Source organism: Antennarius striatus, chromosome 3, assembly GCF_040054535.1.
Source record: "Antennarius striatus isolate MH-2024 chromosome 3, ASM4005453v1, whole genome shotgun sequence".
Lineage (NCBI taxonomy): Eukaryota > Metazoa > Chordata > Actinopteri > Lophiiformes > Antennariidae > Antennarius > Antennarius striatus.
Window position 1 is genome coordinate 11,899,193 of NC_090778.1, and position 19,332 is coordinate 11,918,524.

General features: G+C 39.9%; 1 protein-coding gene across 5 annotated transcripts in view; it reads left to right on the top strand.

Annotated features, from left to right (window-relative positions):
* The window catches only part of taok3a (TAO kinase 3a), a 77,013-nt gene that overhangs the window by 26,256 nt on the left and 31,425 nt on the right, over nt 1-19,332 (top strand). For all 5 annotated transcript variants that reach the window (XM_068310113.1, XM_068310114.1, XM_068310112.1 and 2 more), the window contains 8 exons: nt 8,685-8,921; nt 12,432-12,503; nt 13,414-13,515; nt 13,750-13,795; nt 14,472-14,568; nt 15,289-15,402; nt 16,943-17,034; nt 17,161-17,254. In XM_068310113.1, coding sequence (XP_068166214.1) covers nt 8,790-8,921; nt 12,432-12,503; nt 13,414-13,515; nt 13,750-13,795; nt 14,472-14,568; nt 15,289-15,402; nt 16,943-17,034; nt 17,161-17,254 — 749 coding nt within the window. In that variant the 5' untranslated portion in view covers nt 8,685-8,789. The remainder of the gene's footprint in view (nt 1-8,684; nt 8,922-12,431; nt 12,504-13,413; nt 13,516-13,749; nt 13,796-14,471; nt 14,569-15,288; nt 15,403-16,942; nt 17,035-17,160; nt 17,255-19,332) is intronic.

Genomic DNA, 19,332 nt, shown 5'->3' on the forward strand with positions numbered 1-19,332 from the left:
GTTCATGGTGCTTTGTGACTTCTGAAAATCAAAGTGGTACGACTGATCTGTGAACACTTGAAGTGAAAACCCCGGAGCACAGACAGCAGAAAGACCATCACAGCATTGAATATCAGGATACCATTTTACATTTCCTATTTATTTTAATGGATGTGGAAATGACTTACTGTCTTGGCCGTCTGTTTCATTTCATTTGCCAGCCATCATTTTAGTTCCATACACAGGTTAGGATAAAACCAACATTCAGTCACATTGATTCTCCACTTAAAGTCTATGCAGAGTAATTTTGGGGTGTCCTCTCCTACATCCACATCTTCACCTGCCATTGCTCAATGACTGAAGATCAGTTTCATGTCTGGAGGTGAATAAAATGTTACTGTTGTGTGTTCAGACAATGGACACTGCCCTAGTACTAAATACTGTATATCAAGTAAAGATCATGTATGCCTTATAGTGGGAAGTTCACAAAACTTGGGTAAAGGGAACGAGGGTTAGTGATGAGCGGGAGTTGTATTTTGTTTCAGAGTTCTGTGTAAAGAGATGGTTAAAGCCTGATGGAAGTTGCAGACACAGGTTCTATCTCTAATACAGTTATTGTTAATACCCAAGGTATTATAATATTGTATGCTTTTAACAGTTTTCTAGTTTTCTCTAGTGGTTTTCTGTTTGTTTGGACCATTATTTTGTGAACTAGAAGAAAGAGGAAGAAGAAAGTCAACTTTATTTATCCCCAACGAGAAAATTATCTTTACACTCTTACATGCATATGTGTCAGACCATGCATACAATACAATATTGTGTACAGGCCCCTGAAAAAACACAACACACTAGGGGCCTGTAGGCATTCAATTAGTACAACATTCAGTACATGGGGAGGCAGAGTGACGGTTCGCAACTTCGGGGTGCACCCCAAATGAGAAGCTTGTAGGGGGGATGGCGCCTTGCTCAAGGGCGCCTCAGCAGGTGAGCTGACACCTCCCAATGTCAGCTCACACTCCGAGGGTGGCTGGCGGGAGCGGGAATCGAACCGCCAATGTCAAAAAGGCGTCTACCACTGAGCCACTGCCGCCCGAACTTATGATCTATGAGTCAACAACAAACACTTTTTTCAGTAGAAGGTCATATATGAACATGTGTTTCTGTTGTGAGCACAGCTTCCTTTGTAGTCACAATATTTGTGGAAAATGTGTTTTCCACAATTGAAGGGGAACATTTATTGATGACAGAATGTCCTTCTGGACAAGTTGGGAGCTGATTTCAAATCTGAGAACTTCCTAACTGGTGAACGTGGTTGCAATGCAATATTACGGTTCCGAAGGTTCAAATTCAACCGTGTCAAGCCTGTAAGGAGATTTGTGGTAAGTTCAGGGCATGAATATGCACATAAAATATGCTGAACATCCTGTTTAGAGGTATGTATTCTGGGCTTGTGCTAGCTAGCAAGCGGCACTCGCTATTTTCGTTAGGCTATTTTCGCTAGCGAGCGGTGCTAGCGCCGCTAGCGAAAATAGCACCGCTATTTCCGCATGCCGACGGAAATAGCCGAAGTGACGCGAACGCTCCCGATCACTAAATATGCACTCGGGTCATCACCTCCTTTCGTCCAATGAAAAACAAAAATATTGTTTTACAAACTGAACCCGCGAATTGGTGTAATACAAGGCAAGGACAATTGATCAGAAGAATCCAGGGTTCTATAGTAGAGTTTGTGTTAAAGTCCTCATTAATAAACAACTGGTGAATGCTGAGAGGGGGGAGGAGTGGTGACAGACCGATGAGAAGGTAAATGAAAGATATTATCAATACTTGATTGTAGTCTTAGACTTATGTTCCCTATGACCGGCAGGAATAACCAGCGATGCATGTAAATATGTATTCACCTCGCTTGCTATTTTTCATGCCTTTTTAAATTGAAATGAAAAATCATGTTATTGAATTAAAAAAAATAAAAAACTATGGCATACCAATGGTGTTGGTAGTGGTCAAAGTTGAAATGTCTTCTAGTCCAAGTAAAACTTACAAGTAAACATTGAGTAATATTTTGTATAAATGTATCTTCACATAGTGAATGCAAGTTTTCAATTGTTGAATCTCACATTCATACCTGCATAAAGTAGGACAGAAATAAAGATAGTTCAGCTTGAACAGAAGATTTTGCCCTCAGAATGCAGGAAAACAACCCCTTTTCTAAAAAGTTTCCCGGGGGAGGCCCCCTGGACCCCCTCCCACCCCCCACGACGAGCGTTGGTCGTCCGCCCGTGCGCCACTGTCTTGGACACAGTGTGGCTTTTTGTGGCTTGCTCAATTCTTTTACACTGAGCCAAAGTGGCTTAGTCATACTAGCACCTAGTGCAAGCCCAGGTATTGGAAGGAAAGGAATGCCAAGTCCTGTTAAACAAAACAACAATTATACAGACATTGCCCCTTAATAATGGGCAGAACTCATGAACAGGTAAAAAAATAAACTTCAAAACTATTTTATATACTATAGGGAGCCCTGTAGGGAAATTGTGTTTCACTGCCTGTTTGTATGTGTGTGGAAACACACACACACACACACACACACACACACACACACACAAAGGGCCTGTAGGCATACAAATTAGGAAAGGATGATGGTAGAGTGGTGGGCAACATAGCACTACAAGTGGGTTTTGGGGTCGATGTCTTGCTCAAGGATGCCTTGGCAGTACCCAGGAGATGAGCTGGCACTTCTCCATCTACCAGTTCACTCTTCATGCGTTTTGGTCCATGCTGGTCTTAAACCAGCCACCGTCCAGTCCCCAAGCCAAGACCCAGCCCAGTGCTTTGGAGTACAGTATTTAAAAAATAAACAGCAGTAATGTGCACCGTGAAAAGTACATTCTGAAGAGTTAGAAAGGTTTTTATGATTTTATGATATAGTGTGAAGGTGATAATAGGGCAGGGACATGAATTTACATCCAGAAGGCAGGTCTTACCAAAGGTAAATGTGAACAGCTTGAAATTCAGCTTTACTTTACAGATAATTTACTAATACAGTATGATTTGGAATTAAACTTAAATACAGTATTTCGTAATTTATGGGCATGTATCCAATTTTAGACTGCCCTCTGATGCTGTCTCAATGCATAGTTTGGATGAATTCCATGGTCCTGTATTAGAGAGCTGGTGATTAGAGCTGCTGATTTTAATTCAAGCAAGAATTCCCAGAGTCTGCCTAATTCCTGTTCCTGTCGAAAGCTGTTTTAGGAGGCCAGTAAGCCGCTAAACCCTCTGGCTGTACATGCACAAATACATGAAGTGTGCACATAAATGACACTTGGGCATTCCCACTGGCAGGATGGCATGAATATATTACCGTCCACATCTGTATATGACTATATGCAAATAAATATACATACAATCACAACCATCCACTTCCCATGCGCTATCATGGAGTTTTTATAGAACATTAGCTAACACAGGAGACTAAGTGCAAAATGAATGATATCAAAGATATTACACAAGCTTTTTCAGAGTATCGTATGAAACGAGAATTGAGTTTCAGTGAGGGGAAAGTTATAGACTGATGAAAATAAATTTTCAAACGTCTGTATACCTTTATATAATTTGGTTATATTGTTCTTATTTGTTTTGATAACTGGGCTAGACAGCATGCTGTTCCATTTAAATAAGTCTATTGATGTAAGTGGTACAGAGCTGCATACACCAGCCTGATGGACTTGGTCCTGCAACAACATGTTGGTACATCAATTAGTCATAACAGGACTCACAGAGCCTGAGGGTGAGAGGGGTATAATTTGTGTTTTTCTGTGTAAGCTCATGTGTTTCTTGTATGGACATTCTGGTTCAACATGGGTGTACTTGCTTGCTTATATACACCATATGCTACCAATAGAGAAGTACCAGAAATAGTCTTTCATATCTTGACTGCATTAGCTTAAGTACAACGTGTGTGTGTTTGTGTGTGTGTGTGTGGGCGGGCACATGCGCCATGTTTTTGTCAAAAGTGGATGCAAACAGTGTTTAGATCACATGTGTCAAACTCAAGGCCCGCGGGCCGCCACATCATTTTATGTGGCCCGTGAAAGCAGAACAGGTCAGTGTCTAAAAATAAATAGGTCAAAGTGTGCTTTGACCAAAAATGACATTTCCCACAATGCACTAATTAAGTCCATTTGAACATAAACAAAAATAATTTGAAGAAATTTAATGTCCTAACTTGTGTTTGATGTTCATTCATTCATTGTCATGTACCGCCGCTGTATCCGCCATAGCAGGTCACAGGGAGCTGGAGCCTATCCCAGCAGGCTTAGGGCGTGAGGCGGGGGACACTCCGGGCACGACGGCAGTGTGATGTTATTTTTCTTCATTCACTTGGATAGTTTGATATTTGATTGGTAGTTATGTGAGTTTCATAACCTAACAAATTAAAAGGATTTATGTTATTCTGTGCTATTGTAATGTTTGTACCTTTTAATAAGTAATAAATTCAGAGTTATTTTATATTAAGGAGCAGTTACATTCATTTTACATTTCATTTAGTTGCATTTAGTTACATTTATGAATAAATGAATAAACATGTGGCCCTTTGAGGACAGCCATTATGCTTATGCGCCCCTTGGTGAAAATGAGTTTGACACCCCTGCAATTGACTAATTACCACCATCCCCTGAAAGACATACAGCATACCAGGCACAGGTTAAATAAAGCCTGAGGAAAACTGTTTTTGACAGAAGAATACTTGGGTGAAACATTTAAGTTTTGTTTTGCCTGTTTTAGAATTTAATTACTACTCCAATATTCAAATACCAATACTCATGCCTTTCACTTTTATATGATTCGATTCACTTTATTTATATAGCAAATGTTTTGTCCACCTTCAGATTAATTCTCTCATTTCTTTTATGATTTATTCAGATAATATTAAGTGCTCACTATATGTCCTGCACATAAGCAAAGTCATGAAGGGTGTGTAGTTGTGCACATAGCTTACAATAGGAGCTAGTATGACTAAGCCACTGTGGCTCAGTGTAAAAGAATTGAGCAAGCCACAAAAAGCCACATTCTGTGTCCAAGACAGTGGCGCAGTGCGCGGATGACCGACGCTCGTTGCAAGGGGCGTGGGGGACATACATGTTTTTTGGAAAACACATGTTTTGGAAAATGGGGTTGTTTTCCTGCATTCTGAGGACAAAATCTTCTGTTCAGTTTACCTACAAAAATACACTAAAGTCAACAGTTCAAGCTGAACTATCTTTATTTCTGTCCTACTTCATGCAGGTATGAATATGAGATTCAGCAATTGAAAACTTGCATTCACTATGTGAAGATAGTCATACAAAATATTACCCAATGTTTACTTGTAAGTTTTACTAGAAGACATTTTAACTTTGACCACCAACAGCACCATTGGTATGCCATAGTTTGTTTTTGTTTTTTTAATTCAATAACATGATTTTTCATTTCAATTTAAAAAGGCATGAAAAATAGCGAGCGAGGGAGCTGGAGTTTATTAATGAGGACTTTAACACAAACTCTACTATAAAACACTGGATTCTTTTGATCGATCGTCCTCGCCTTCTCATACATAAATTTGCGGGTTTAGCTTGTAAAAAAAACAATATTTTGTTTTTCATTGGACAAGAGGAGGTCATGACCCGAGTGCATGTTTAATGATCGGGAGCGTTCAGAGCAGTTTGCCTATTTCCGTCGGTATGCAGAAATAGCTGCGCTAGCACTGCTCACTAGCAGAAATAGCGGCGCTAGCGCCGTTCGCTAGCGGAAATAGCGGCGCTAGCACTGCTCGCTAGCGGAAATAGCAAGCGCCGTTTGCTAGCGGAAATAGCGAGCGACAAAGTTTTAAGTTTTACCATTTTTTCCATAAAAATAAGAACGCCACTGTGGTTACAACCACCTTGTAGCCAATCTGGAATTTATTTCGCCTATGGCAAATTGGCGAATGGATAGCGCAAGCCCAGACATGTACTGTTTAAAGAATTTACACACACCAAACGTTTAATCTGTCTAAGCCATTTGCCTAATCAGCTCTTTCAGCACAATACAATCCATAGTTGAACACACACACACACACACACACACACACACACACTGAATTGCACAAACACTGGGCTTTGATGCACTAGCAACAGCTTTACAAGCCCCTGTGTTACAACCTGTTGTTGCTACATTGCATCACTAAACACTTAACTGTGATGAAAGGAGGAAGAGGAGAAGAGAAGAGTTGAAAAAGGGTAAGAGGGAGGTGTGCAGTCTCTAGAGTGATTACATGTATTCGGTGTTAATTTTATCCATTTTTGTCTCTCTTTGGCTCACCTGCTTACTCCTTCCAGTCTTTGTGGTTTAGGTCATCTTTCAAACCTCCCTCACAAAGTTTTTCTGGGTGGCTGGGGGCAGCTCAGATGAGAGACTGACAGGGCTGATGCAACCTGGAGACAAATACATTCATTCATTCATTCATCCTCCGAACCGCTTTATCGGCCATGGTGGGTCACAGGGAGCTGGAGCCTATCTCATAGGGCGTGAGGCAGGGCAAAGTCTGGGCGCAACGCGAGTGCGCCATGGAGCCACACAAAGACAGACAACCATGCACACTCACACTTACTCCTACGGACAGTTTTGAACAGCCAATTAACCTGAATTGCTTGTTTTTGGAGGTGGGAGGAAGCCGGAGATCCCAAGAAAACCCACGCAGACACGGGGAGAACATGCAAATTGCGCACAGACCGTGACCCGGAACCGCCTTTCCGTGAGGCGACAGTGCTACCCACCGTGCCACCCCCATACACATACATGCACACGCAAATAAAATTAACCCTAAAATTTAGAAACACTTGGACATGAAAGTTCATATTTTATATACACACACACACAAAGACACATATACACATACACAAGTATACGCAAAAATGATCCGCTGCAGCTTAACTTGTATAAATATTTCACTGTGCATTATTTTTTCAGACATGGTGTTCTTAATCAAGGGTTTCATGCTGCATAAGGATTCCACAGTGGTCAAAAAATGTAGTGCTGTACATGTTATTTAGCATTTTCTGGAAGCCATACTTCTTAATCATGTGACAGTCTTATGGGGCATCCGTGCTAGTTTTGAGGCATTTAGTGGTTCAGGAGAACTTTTTAGTTAACCAGAAGAGGAAAGAGCATTCCAAGATTGGACAGTTTCATCTGAATTTCACTGACTTTGTTCACAGTGAACATTGTAAAGGGCACTCAGAGTCAAGAGTTATTAAGGTCCTTCAGTTGTGTCAAAGAGGCTCAGCAGAACAGCCATTGACACTTCCTGCTTTTGCTCAACCAGCAAACATACAAGCAAACATTTCACCCAAAATTTTCATTATTATGTATCTGATATCATGGAACTGTAAACATTGGATTTTGTCTTAAGGACTGATATTTTTGGAGTGGGAGCGAGAGTTCAGATTCCTTATAGAGCAGGGGATTAGGTTGATGCTGATGCCTTAGTCTTAGCCTTGGTGTGTATTTGTCTTGTTGCCTCTGCCTGTGTGTCAGTTCACACTGTGTGAGGCTAGCCTTTGGAATCGGATTTGTTTGCTACAACTGGCCGTTGTACACAGAGATTTCATAGTAGACATAAAAAAGCAAGAGACAAAAGTGAAGGGAATGAGAGACATAGTGTGCAAGCATGTGTATGAATGTGATGCATGTGCAATAAAGCCAACTGGAGCAGGGTGTCCAGGATGTGTAAGTGCTTGATGGCTTGTCTGCAGTCATCTGATGCAAACAGTTGTTTTTTTTATGTCTGCAAGGACAAAGAAAATAACGATGTAGACATCCTATGAGATGTGAGGAAATGGTGAGTCAGTGATTCAGTATCAGCTGTCAAGTGTGGCTCTTGTGAGCATGACTATGACTCGGATGGCCAGCATGACTAGACTGCTACCCATCATCATATGACTTTTTTTTTTTTACCCACCTGCTATCCATGATATATAAACTTGCAAAGGAACATACAAACATACATGCAATGATGAACATGGATGTTCAGAATTGTAAGGTATCGCTAGATCGTTTTGGATGTTGCTAAGTTTCCTTTATTGGTATAAAGTACAGTCATCTATGCAGCTGTAATTGTGGTTTGAATTAACCAACTACATGATAGGGAACATGTATTGAAGACAACAATCCATGAGTCGGTGAACGCAGCCTGACTTTCCATCCCCACTTCAGTGTCTGCATCAAATCGCCTAACCATAACCATAAAGACACTGACTCTATCTGGCCAGTCTGCCACTCGCTCTCTCTGTTTCTTTCTCTTACCCTTTCCTTATCTTGATTGTATTTTTCTTCCACCCAACTGGTCAAGGCAGATGGCTCTCAAAAGAGTTAGGGTCCTGCCCGAAGTTTCTTCCTCAATGAGGGAGGTTTTCCCTGCCGCTGATGCTTATGCTTCCTCTGGAGGGTTCTGTTGTCTTTTTATGTCTTTTAAAGCACTTTGAAGTGTTTGTTGACATGATTAAGCACTTTACAAACAAAACTTGATTGATTGATTTAAATTTTTCAAACAGGAAGTGGTGAATGTTCTTAGTTGTCCATTTGACTATAATCAGGATAGCTCACCACATCAACAAAAAATATCATCTTGTGCTGTACAGAGAAATAAAAAGTAATTTGCTCATTCTCTCCATTTCTCGGTTTCCCAGGTCAGGCTGGTCAATGCCGGGCCCATCGTGGACATTTGGTGGCGGTAGCAGTGGTAGTGTGTACAAGAGTGTGGTCCCCAGCTCCTAACTCATGTCCAGCCCATAATGCCGTCGTCCACACGCAAAGGGGTGCTGAAAGACCCTGAGCTGGCCGACCTCTTCTTCAAAGATGACCCTGAGGATGTCTTCTGTGACCTACATGAGATCGGACATGGCAGCTTTGGGGCTGTATACTTTGTAAGTCCTGATTCTTGAGTTGTTATTTTTTTCATCGCTCACAGAAAAATATTTTATAATCAACATACAGGACCCTTCAAGAAGAGATATTCCCACTAAGTATGGCCCTGTTAGCCATTCGCTACATGATTATCATGACTACATTCTGCAACTTTGATTTGTCTATTAACAAGCTATAAATACATTTATCAATTCACTGATTTGTACACATGCTCTTCCGTAAACCACATTATGGGCTCTTTGAATGCAATTAAGTGAAGAGATTCCCTCTTGACCCTTACTCGGTAGTCTTTCTTATTAATCCCATAATCACTAATTCCTCATCAAACCGATGAGTCTAAGCTACGTAGGGGGGGGATTGAAATCACATCTCTCCGCTCCTCTCCTCCCTCTCCTCCTCTTCTCTCCATCTCTCCTTCTCCTCTTCTTCTTCTTTTCTCTTTTCTCTCTTTTCTCCAGATGCAGGGCTTTGGGCAATAAGCCTCCTCCCTCATAAGACAGCTGTTTTTTTTCTCGGTGTCCCTCCTTCTCTCTCTTTCTACCCCTCTCACTGACTCACACAGCCAAAATACATCAGTTGCAGCCCCAGTGCCCGGCTAACAGGCTCCACTGTTGGTCTAAATCCTGCCCTGATGCCAGTGCTGTGTTCACTGACACACTTACACAACCACTGGCACACTTCAAGCCTTAGCTCTTCCACAGAGCAGCATTAATGAAATTGGGCAGATTGAGATATAGTTACTGTACAAATTCTGGAGTGACCTGCTAACAAATATTAGACGATATTCATCTGCGTATTGCAAATAAATACAAAACGATGACACTGGTTGTCTTGTTAGTGTAACAAAATGAATACGATTTACACCATTATTCATTGTACCAGAATGTACTGTAATAATAATTCAAGAATATCAACAATAAGAGCAAATATGGTCTTTTAAATAGTGTCTTACTGCTTTTTCTTAGGTCACTGGTTCATATTAACATTATCTTTATTACCTTTCTTTCAATAGCATTGATTAATTATCTTCAAGAAAAACATTCATAGGAGGCGAAGAATGTACCGTAGTTTTTGACCCTAAGCAACAAATGCATTGTTTGTCGCACTAACTACTAAGTAATAGATCTTTTGGAGGACATTTGATCAATTTCGATGTTTTTTTGATTCATTTGACATACAGTCCACTTAGGTTTGCTAAACTAAGCATTATAATAGTAAACAAGGCAGTCAGAGATTGCAACATCCCTCGACTTACCCTTACCTATTTTAGGATAGGTCAGGGTCAAAGTTTCAGGGTAGGTAAAAGTTATGCACTAGCTTTGATCGTAGATCAAATGCACTATGCACTAGCTTTGATCATAGATCAAAGCTAGTGCATAGGTAGATCGAAGCACTACCTTTGATCTATGGTCTTACTCACACAAGCCTTCTCCCTCGTCTTTCTATTTTATCTGGTTCCTGAATGTACAAAAGTTGTAATTTGACCTTGACCCAGTTTTCTCTCGGTCATCATCTCACTTTCATCCCCTTTTCCGCCTGAGTAATGTGCTTTTTGTTTCATCTTTTTATCTGCAACTGTTGCAAAGATTATTTGGTGGACTAACGGACAGACGGACGAACGGACTGATGAACAAAAACACAAACACTGACAATTACATCACCGCTTTGAAGAGGGATGTAATAATAATAATAGATGATAATTACATCCCGCTTCAAAGCGGTGATTTATCGTAATTGTCAGCATTTGTCTGTTAGTCCGTTCATTCGTTTGTCCGTCCGTCCATTAGTCCACAAAATATCTTCGCAACCGTAGCATATAGAAAGATGAAACAAAAAGCCTGTTATTTTGGTGACAAAGGGGATGGAAATGAGATGATGACCTTGACCTTGAGGAAACTGGATCTAGGTCAAATTTTAACTTTTGTACACTCAGGAACTGGATAAGATAGAAAGACGAAGAAGGCCAATGTGAGTAAGACCGTCAATCAAAGCTACTGCTTTGATCTATGAAAGTAGGTCAGAGCACTAGCTTTGATCTTTGACCTATGCAAGTAGGTCAGGGTAAAATTTTAATTCAGGGGTGTCGCGGGATGTTGTAGTCTCTGACTGCATTGGTTCTTTTTTTAGTTAGAATGATAGTCAAAGTAGAAATGTCTAGGTACCCACAACTATTTCCAAAAAATTTAAAAACATTACCGTCACTCACCTCGCTATAGGATAAAAATCTGACCACTGATACATGGTAAAATGTTTGTGAACTAAAGACTGGCTTCCTTGTTTTTACTGTATACATAGTCACATAAATATATGCAATTGCATGTTCATTCATAGTTAACGAATGTGAATGCTAGGGATGAATTCCATTAGAGGAACATGGGGAATTCCCCTTGAGTTTGCAGGCCCATCAGCCTACGCCTTGAACATACTACTATCTTGTATGTTGAATGAATTAGCTTCTTGTAATTATTCATTCATAGTCTTTCTTCTGGTATGACAATTATCTTGAATATATTTCAGTGGTTCGATGTTACATGATTTTTCTTCTTAATTATATTCTATACCATTGGCACTGTACTGTATTATGCTATTATGCATGTAGTGACATGCAGTTGAAGGGAGAAAATGAATCTGAAAATTAGTCAAATGGGTATACTCTTTTTCCTGCTATTCCTTTAATTATTTTGAAATTACCATACCTCTTTATCTCCTTGTCCATGGTAACCCTGTTTTTATGTATAATGACAATTAAACTCCATCAAGATTGGTCGAAGATTAAGATTAAGAAGCTTTTTTACAAGGTTAGTATGGAGAGTTGGTCCTGAGCCACTGCACCCTAGGTATGCCGCCACTGCAGGCCAACATAATGTAATATTCCTACAAGGCATGTTTTTTCCTGATGAATGGGGGAAATCAGAGAACCCAAAGAAAACCCATTCAGACACAGCGAGAACATGCAAACTCTCACAGAAAGAACATGTTGGAAATGCTGGGATTGGAACCCATGACCTTCTTGCTGTGAGGCCACAGCGCTAACCACTATGCCGCCATGCTACTAAATATAGGAATGAAACTGAAACGTGTAGTCCCTGCAGAATACCAACACATTACTAAACCTGTCTAATAATGTTCTTTAATCTTATAGAAATTTATAGATTCTAATGGGAACATTTGTCTTCATGAGGGATGCATATTTCAGCCAAAAATGCAAAGAGAAAGTGAGAGAGAGCAACAAGATTTTTTAACACTCAAATGTCGTTGTAGGTTTTTTCATCTTGTAGTTTTTCCAGTCCTGTGGTAACTGTGCCACATCAGAATTCTTGATAGGGGTAGCATGTTTCTACCGCCTACTTATTGGCACTGTTATATTGGTCTTCCTTTGTTGTATGGGACTAGAAAGAGAAGAACTGTGATGTCTGCTTCAGCAATTGTGCCATTTATATTTGTCAGAGTTGTTTGTCCATAAATGTTTGAAGACTATTAATAAGTCTTTTCCCTGTTCTCCTCCACAGGCACGTAACTCCTACTCGAATGAGGTGGTGGCCATCAAGAAGATGTCCTATAATGGCAAGCAGACTACTGAAGTAAGACTGACTCACAGAGAGCTATAGATATGCTAAACGTTTCCTTCAACAACAGTGTGACACAGACATATACACTGTACATTTCCATATACATAGTGGCTTTGTCGCTCAGTCACAGAATGAGGCCCTGTCCACACAATGCCGGAACTTTTTGAAAACGCAACTTTTTTGTTGTGTTTACGCCTTCCGTCTACACGACAAAGCCGATATCTGGAACGAAAACGCAACTTTTTGAAAACACTGGCCTAGGTGGATTTTTTTAAAAACACTGGGTCTGCGTTGTCGTGTTGACGGTGTATCCGCAACTTTTTAAAAACGCTGACGTCTTGCCTGCGACGAAAACCGCTGTGACGTCATATTTATAGACCTGTGTGTACAAACATGATGGATGTACGAACCTTGTTGATGGCAGCATGCTTGCAGGCGTTTTTATGACAACAAAACACGGAGGATTCCTATTGGATAAAATTTGACTCAATACTGCCACCACATGGTTTGGCATGCTTATAGCCGTCTTCGAAAACGCACTGATGCGTTTACGTGTGGACGGAGATTTTTTTGAAAACGCTGTCGTGTAGATGCGAATCGTTTTCGATGTGTTTTTAAAAAGTTTGGTTTTCAAAAAAAGTCCGTCATCGTGTGGACGGGGCCTAAGACCAAATGTTCCTCCCTCCAGCAAAGTGACATATGACACACATTGACAAATATTTCAGAAGGCGTCCTATGTAATCACAGCATCTACCTTGAGTTCACAAATATGTCAATAAAGCAGTGATAATTTTATCTGAATGTTCATGCCAACTGCAACAATGTAATCGTTGTCCCGGCCTTGCCTGCTTTAAATGTTTAGTTTATAGTGATTGTACTTGTATTGTCTAATTGTACATTTGTCTGTATTTGATTTTGGCAGAAGTGGCAGGACATTATTAAAGAAGTCAAGTTTTTGGGACAGTTGCGACATCCAAACACCATTGAGTACAAAGGCTGCTACTTGAAAGACAACACTGCCTGGGTAAGTGGATTTCCTTATGTCAAGTGTTTTACTTTCACAACATTATTGGCCTATCTCTTCTTGTCATTTGTCTTTCCATCTTAGACTTTATTTCTTTAAGTCTCCTGTCTATGCTTACCCAGTGGATATTCTTGTTTTTCTGCATATGTTGTAAACACTAGTAGCCAAATTACAGACTGTACACCATATACACCATATAAACGATTTGTCATTTCACAAACTATTATATTTCAGTTGGTGATGGAGTACTGCCTGGGCTCTGCATCAGATTTGTTAGAAGGTAGGTGTATTTATTAATGTTTAATGTGCACACTCATATTTAACAAACCATATTTGTGAAACTCTTTCTATGGACAATATCAGAGGGCTTAACTTATCTTCTCCCATGAGATGTATTTATTATAGTTTTGCTGTGAACTTTTGCCTCAGCTCATAGTCTTTTTGTGAACATGCACAGTAATGCATCTTTAGAGGAGTGCAACACCATATTCTAATCTTTATTACATGCTGACTATAAGATAGATAGCAACGAAGGACTTTGCTCTTCCTAAATCAGCAGGACAGCTTGGTACAGTTTTATTTTAATCACTCAAACTATTTATAAAGAGTTTTTCATACAAAATGAGTAACCCAAAGTGTTTACATAAACTGTTTATACAAAAATATCCCCTCTCTTCCCCAACACACACACACACACACACACACACACACACACACACACACACACACACACACACACACTAATTAAAAAAAAATTGAGAAGTTCAGAACATAGAGGAAACGCTAACCTACACTCGCCACTTTGTGAATAATATGAGGATGTTTGAGCTGCTGCTATCTTGATCTGACCCGAACAATGTGTAAAACTTGATTTAATGTGCAGTAGTTTGAGTAAAATTGTTATTAATATGAGGATTTTCAGCCTTCCTACTCATTTAATTGTCATTTTCTTATAGTACATAAGAAACCACTCCAAGAGATGGAAATTGCTGCCATTACACATGGTGCCTTGCTAGGACTGGCTTACCTACATTCCCATAATATGATTCATAGGTGAGTCAGTCTTTTTCCTCACTACAAAAATTTCCCAATCGACTTTGTAAGAATATACTAGTGTGAGTTGAGAGTTGTTCATGATCCCCTTGGTCACAGTGGTAACTAATTAAGCTGTAAACCTCATCCGATTTGTTCCCATTCAGCTATGATAAGAGACAATGGTGCACTATAAATCGTTTTGATTACATCCCGCGAAGCGGTGATGTATTGTAATTGTCAGTGTTTGTGTATCCGTCCATTCGTCCATCCATCCGTCCACCAAATATTTTCACAACCGTTGCAGATAGAAAGATTGAAACAAAAAGCACATTGCTCGGGCAGCAAAAGTGATGAAAATGGGATGATGACCACGACCTTGAGAAAACTATGTCAAGGTCAAATTTCAACTTTTCTACAGTAAGGAACCAGATAAGATAGAAAGACAAGGAAGAGGGCCTGTGTGAGTGAGACTATGAAAAGCATTAGCTTTGACCTTTGACCAATGCAAGTAGGTCAGAAAATAATGCCAGAGTGAGCACAATAAATCCTTTTGATTGTGATCTGTAATCAAATGACAGTAAACCTGCTACAATGAGCATGTTAATAAAATGCACCATATTGATGACCAGTTTAGTAATGTAATGTGTAATAGATCCTTCTAACCAGTGATTTCTCCTGGCTGCTGGGTCTGCATGTTCTCTTCATGTGCTCACCCTTTACCCCCCTCTCCCTTCCCAGAGATGTGAAAGCTGGTAATATCCTGCTGACTGAACTGGGCCAAGTCAAATTGGCCGACTTTGGATCTGCCTCAATTGCCTCACCTGCCAACTCCTTTGTGGGAACACCTTATTGGTCAGTATACCTTGACAGGGCATCGACATATGGTGAGACCAAACAAAGATGACAACACAGAAGCATATGCTGTGAGGTATTTTTGTTTAGGGACTTTCCATTGTGTCCTCGTTCTTTTGCAATAAGAAATTGTTTTTATGCCATTGTGCTTCTCCTGATTTATATATTTTGACACCAGAAGCCATGCTTAAATCGTAATTTTTGTTTGCACACAGATGTATATTACTCTAGAGACCGCTTCAGACATGCAGTGCTCTGTCACGACAAAAATCTTCGCTCAAATCAAGTAACAATAAAACAGTAATTGTTCAAATTCATGAGAAAGTAATTAGAAATAGCAAGATTTACATCATCAATGCAGCCATTTAGACATGAAACAAGTAGGGTTAGCGCAAGTACCTATTTGACAGTATACCACATTCTAAAATGTGTTGATTAGTCAACAATGAATATTTGCTTAGTACCAGCTGAATTAAAAGCCTGTTAGACAATGCAAAGTAAGCATCTGAGACATGCAGCATAGAAAAGGACAGCAGGAAGGCTGATATCACTGAACTCTATCCAATCAAAATAAAATCAGTTACATTGGACTAAGGGCAGCAAGGTGGTGCAGTGATGAGTTTATATGCTCTTCCCATGTTTGCTTGGGTTCTTTCCGGGTTCTCCAGCTTCCTCCCAACTGCAAAATCATGCAGTGCAGGTGAATTAGATTCTAAATTGACCACAGGTATGACCGTGTGGCAGAATGTGTGTTTGTCAGTCTATAGACAGGCCTTTGATAAACTGGAGACTTGTCCAGGGTGTACCCCACCTCCAACATTCAAATGATCTCCAATGATCACAGTTGGTCAGTCCATTTTCTACTGAACAGAAATTCAAACAGTCAGATCCTACAGAGAGATACGTGTATTTCTCTGTAGGTTCCTTTCCATGTTGTCAGACACTTACTAACATAAACAACTGGTGTTATATTTATGGTAATTACTTCTCCATAGGATGTCATTTTAGGTTCAGGTTAAAAATCCAAGACTTTCCGTCTAAATATTGATCATAAAATGCACTACCAAAATAATTTTCCTTTTCCCCTGCAGTAACATCGATGTTGTGTTGTCTGTGTACCAATACAACTCTTGTGACAACACTTTTCTTCAGTCATCATCTAAATTCTTCATTCCATCACCATTTTCCAATTCTGTCCACCAGATTCTATGATGTTATGCCTCCATTTAGGCTCTTTGGTTTTCATGTGTTAAAATCTTTTGCAAAAAGATAAGAGCCAGCATTGTTATATATTCCTTATCTGAAAAGGATTTTGGGTATCCCAAACATTTCTATTAACCTAACTAATGCATGTCCTCTGTTGTCACACTCCACATTTACAGAAATCATGCATATATTCCAAAAACTGAGCTTCTATCACAGCATACCAGAGACTTTAAAAGCTTTGAGAGGCTTAGCAGATTATAATATTTTCATGGATTTTTTCCCCATACTTAAATTCCACATGTGCCCACTTTTATATGCATGACTCTGTCCTCAGGATGGCCCCAGAAGTGATCCTCGCCATGGATGAGGGTCAGTATGAGGGAAAAGTGGACATCTGGTCCCTGGGTATCACCTGCATTGAATTAGGTGAGAGTGATTCTAATTTGTAATGTTGAATTTGCCTCATTGAAGAAGATGGTTTTTGGCAATTATGAAAACTTATACTCATCCACTAATGACTGACTCTCCCATCTCTTATTGTTTATTTTTTAGCTGAGCGTAAACCTCCTTTGTTCAACATGAATGCCATGAGTGCCTTATATCACATCGCACAGAACGACTCCCCCACACTGCAATCCAATGAGTGGTGAGTTGAAAACACATCCCAGCTCTCACCTTTTAGCTGTTTTTCAATTTCATATTTAATCCTCTTAATTTTAAAAGTGGTGTTTGTAGAATACAAAGAAGTATCCAGTATGTGGTTCATCCAACTAACACATTGGAAAATGATAGAAATATATATGGAATATATATATGGAAAATATATACTAGCGGGAACCCGTGGAAATTTCACAATAACACAATATCAGACTTCATACCAAACATATGAAGACAAATGTATTGGTATTATAAACCAAGCTTACCCAACGTAGTCAAAAGAGAAGTGATAGTTCTGTTAGCTGACTACATGAACAGACCTGTATGTAGTTACTTAAAGACCATTTCTGTCAGATGCCCGAGGAGCATTTTGGATACTACGTCGATTGTCCCATTCCAAACAGAAACCATGGCTGGACACTGTCTTTGCTAGCCAGCTAGTTTCACTCAGAATTCGTTTGTTTTGTGTGTCGTTCCTGCTCAAAAACATGAAAACTGTTGGAACAGTTACGACACTTCAAAATTATGTTAACTGCGAAGTCCATCTATAGTTATTTCTTCTCCGCAATCGAGATTGCGATCTATTTATCTTAAAATTTACAGTAATTTAAACATTTATGAACCCTCCCCATACTGATATTAAACCAGCTTCTATCTGTATTACCTTTTCCCACACTTTGACAGACTGTTTAAAGCACTTTTGTGTCTCATGAAAGTGCGAAGTGTGAAGGAACGAGTGCACTTTCGGATGCCGTCAGCCAATAGAATGCGCGTGCGGTATGACATGACTGCCGACCAAAAATCCGCGATGAAGTGGAGTCGCTATCATTGATGCACGAGGGTGCGCTGTATATATGTATATAGAATATATTGTTTGGTCTAGAGACAGTGTCACTGAGGAAAAGACAGGAGACAGAGCTGGAGGTAGTGTGGAAGCGAAATAATGCATGCGTAGGTCACATTTCAAATCAGAGGAAACACATTTGCAAGTTTGGCAGCGAATAACCAGATTGTCCAAAAAAACAGGAAGACAGGAAGCAGGTCAACCTGACATGGGGTGGTTACCTAGGTTTGGATAGTTGCCGGAAAATCTGATGTTTTCGGTTTTCCCATGAATAGGACACGCAAACCTCTCACGTACACAAGAATAAAGGACTGTGACTATAAAAGGGTCAGGAGACATGCATCCGGGGGCTGTTCCCAATTGATCTGTACTGATGATCTGCGTATCAATAAAATAATTCCCTTTTTGGCTGTAAAAACACCGTCCTTGTACTTTGGTTTTATTTTGGTATTTTGCTGGATAAAACTCTCACCAAAGTAGCAGAGATGAAGATGTTGAGGTTTTCTTTGGGAGTGGACGACTCTGTCTACCGTCCGCTCTACCGTCCACTTTACCACTGAGCAGTGCCGCTCATGTAGTGAAAGGAGGACATGAAGGTAGTTGGTGTGAGAGAGGAGGATGCAGAAGACAGGGTTGGATGGAGGCAACTGATTTGCTGTGGTGACCCCTGAAGGGAAAAGCCGAAAGGAGGAGAAGATAAATATATACTGTATATTCCACCTCTCTCTCTCTCTCTCTCTCTCTCTCTCTCTCTCTCTCTCTCTCTCTCTCTCTCTTTTATATATATACACACACACACACACACACTGTACAGTAATCCCTTGTTTTTCGCGGGGGTTATGTTCCAAAAAGAACCCGTGATAGGCAAAATCCGTGAAGTAGAAACCTTTATTTTTTTTTACAATTATTACACAATTAAACACTCTATGTACATTGAAAAGAAAGAAGAAACCATTTTAAAGGCTCAAACATTTGTTTCACAAATAAAAGTACTTTAGAAACATTTTTTCAACAAATAATTTCTGTACTGTACTGTCAAATAATAATTTTATTCATCAATGTGAACAGAAGGCTTCAAATTGCGGAGATTAGCACCGCCCACTGTGACCCAAGTAATTGGATTAAACGGGAGAAAATTTAAATGATTATGAAAAAAATACAAAAATACAAAGTACAGTCGGACAAATAGTGACTCAGGTGTATTTCACTGCTCTTCAGACTGA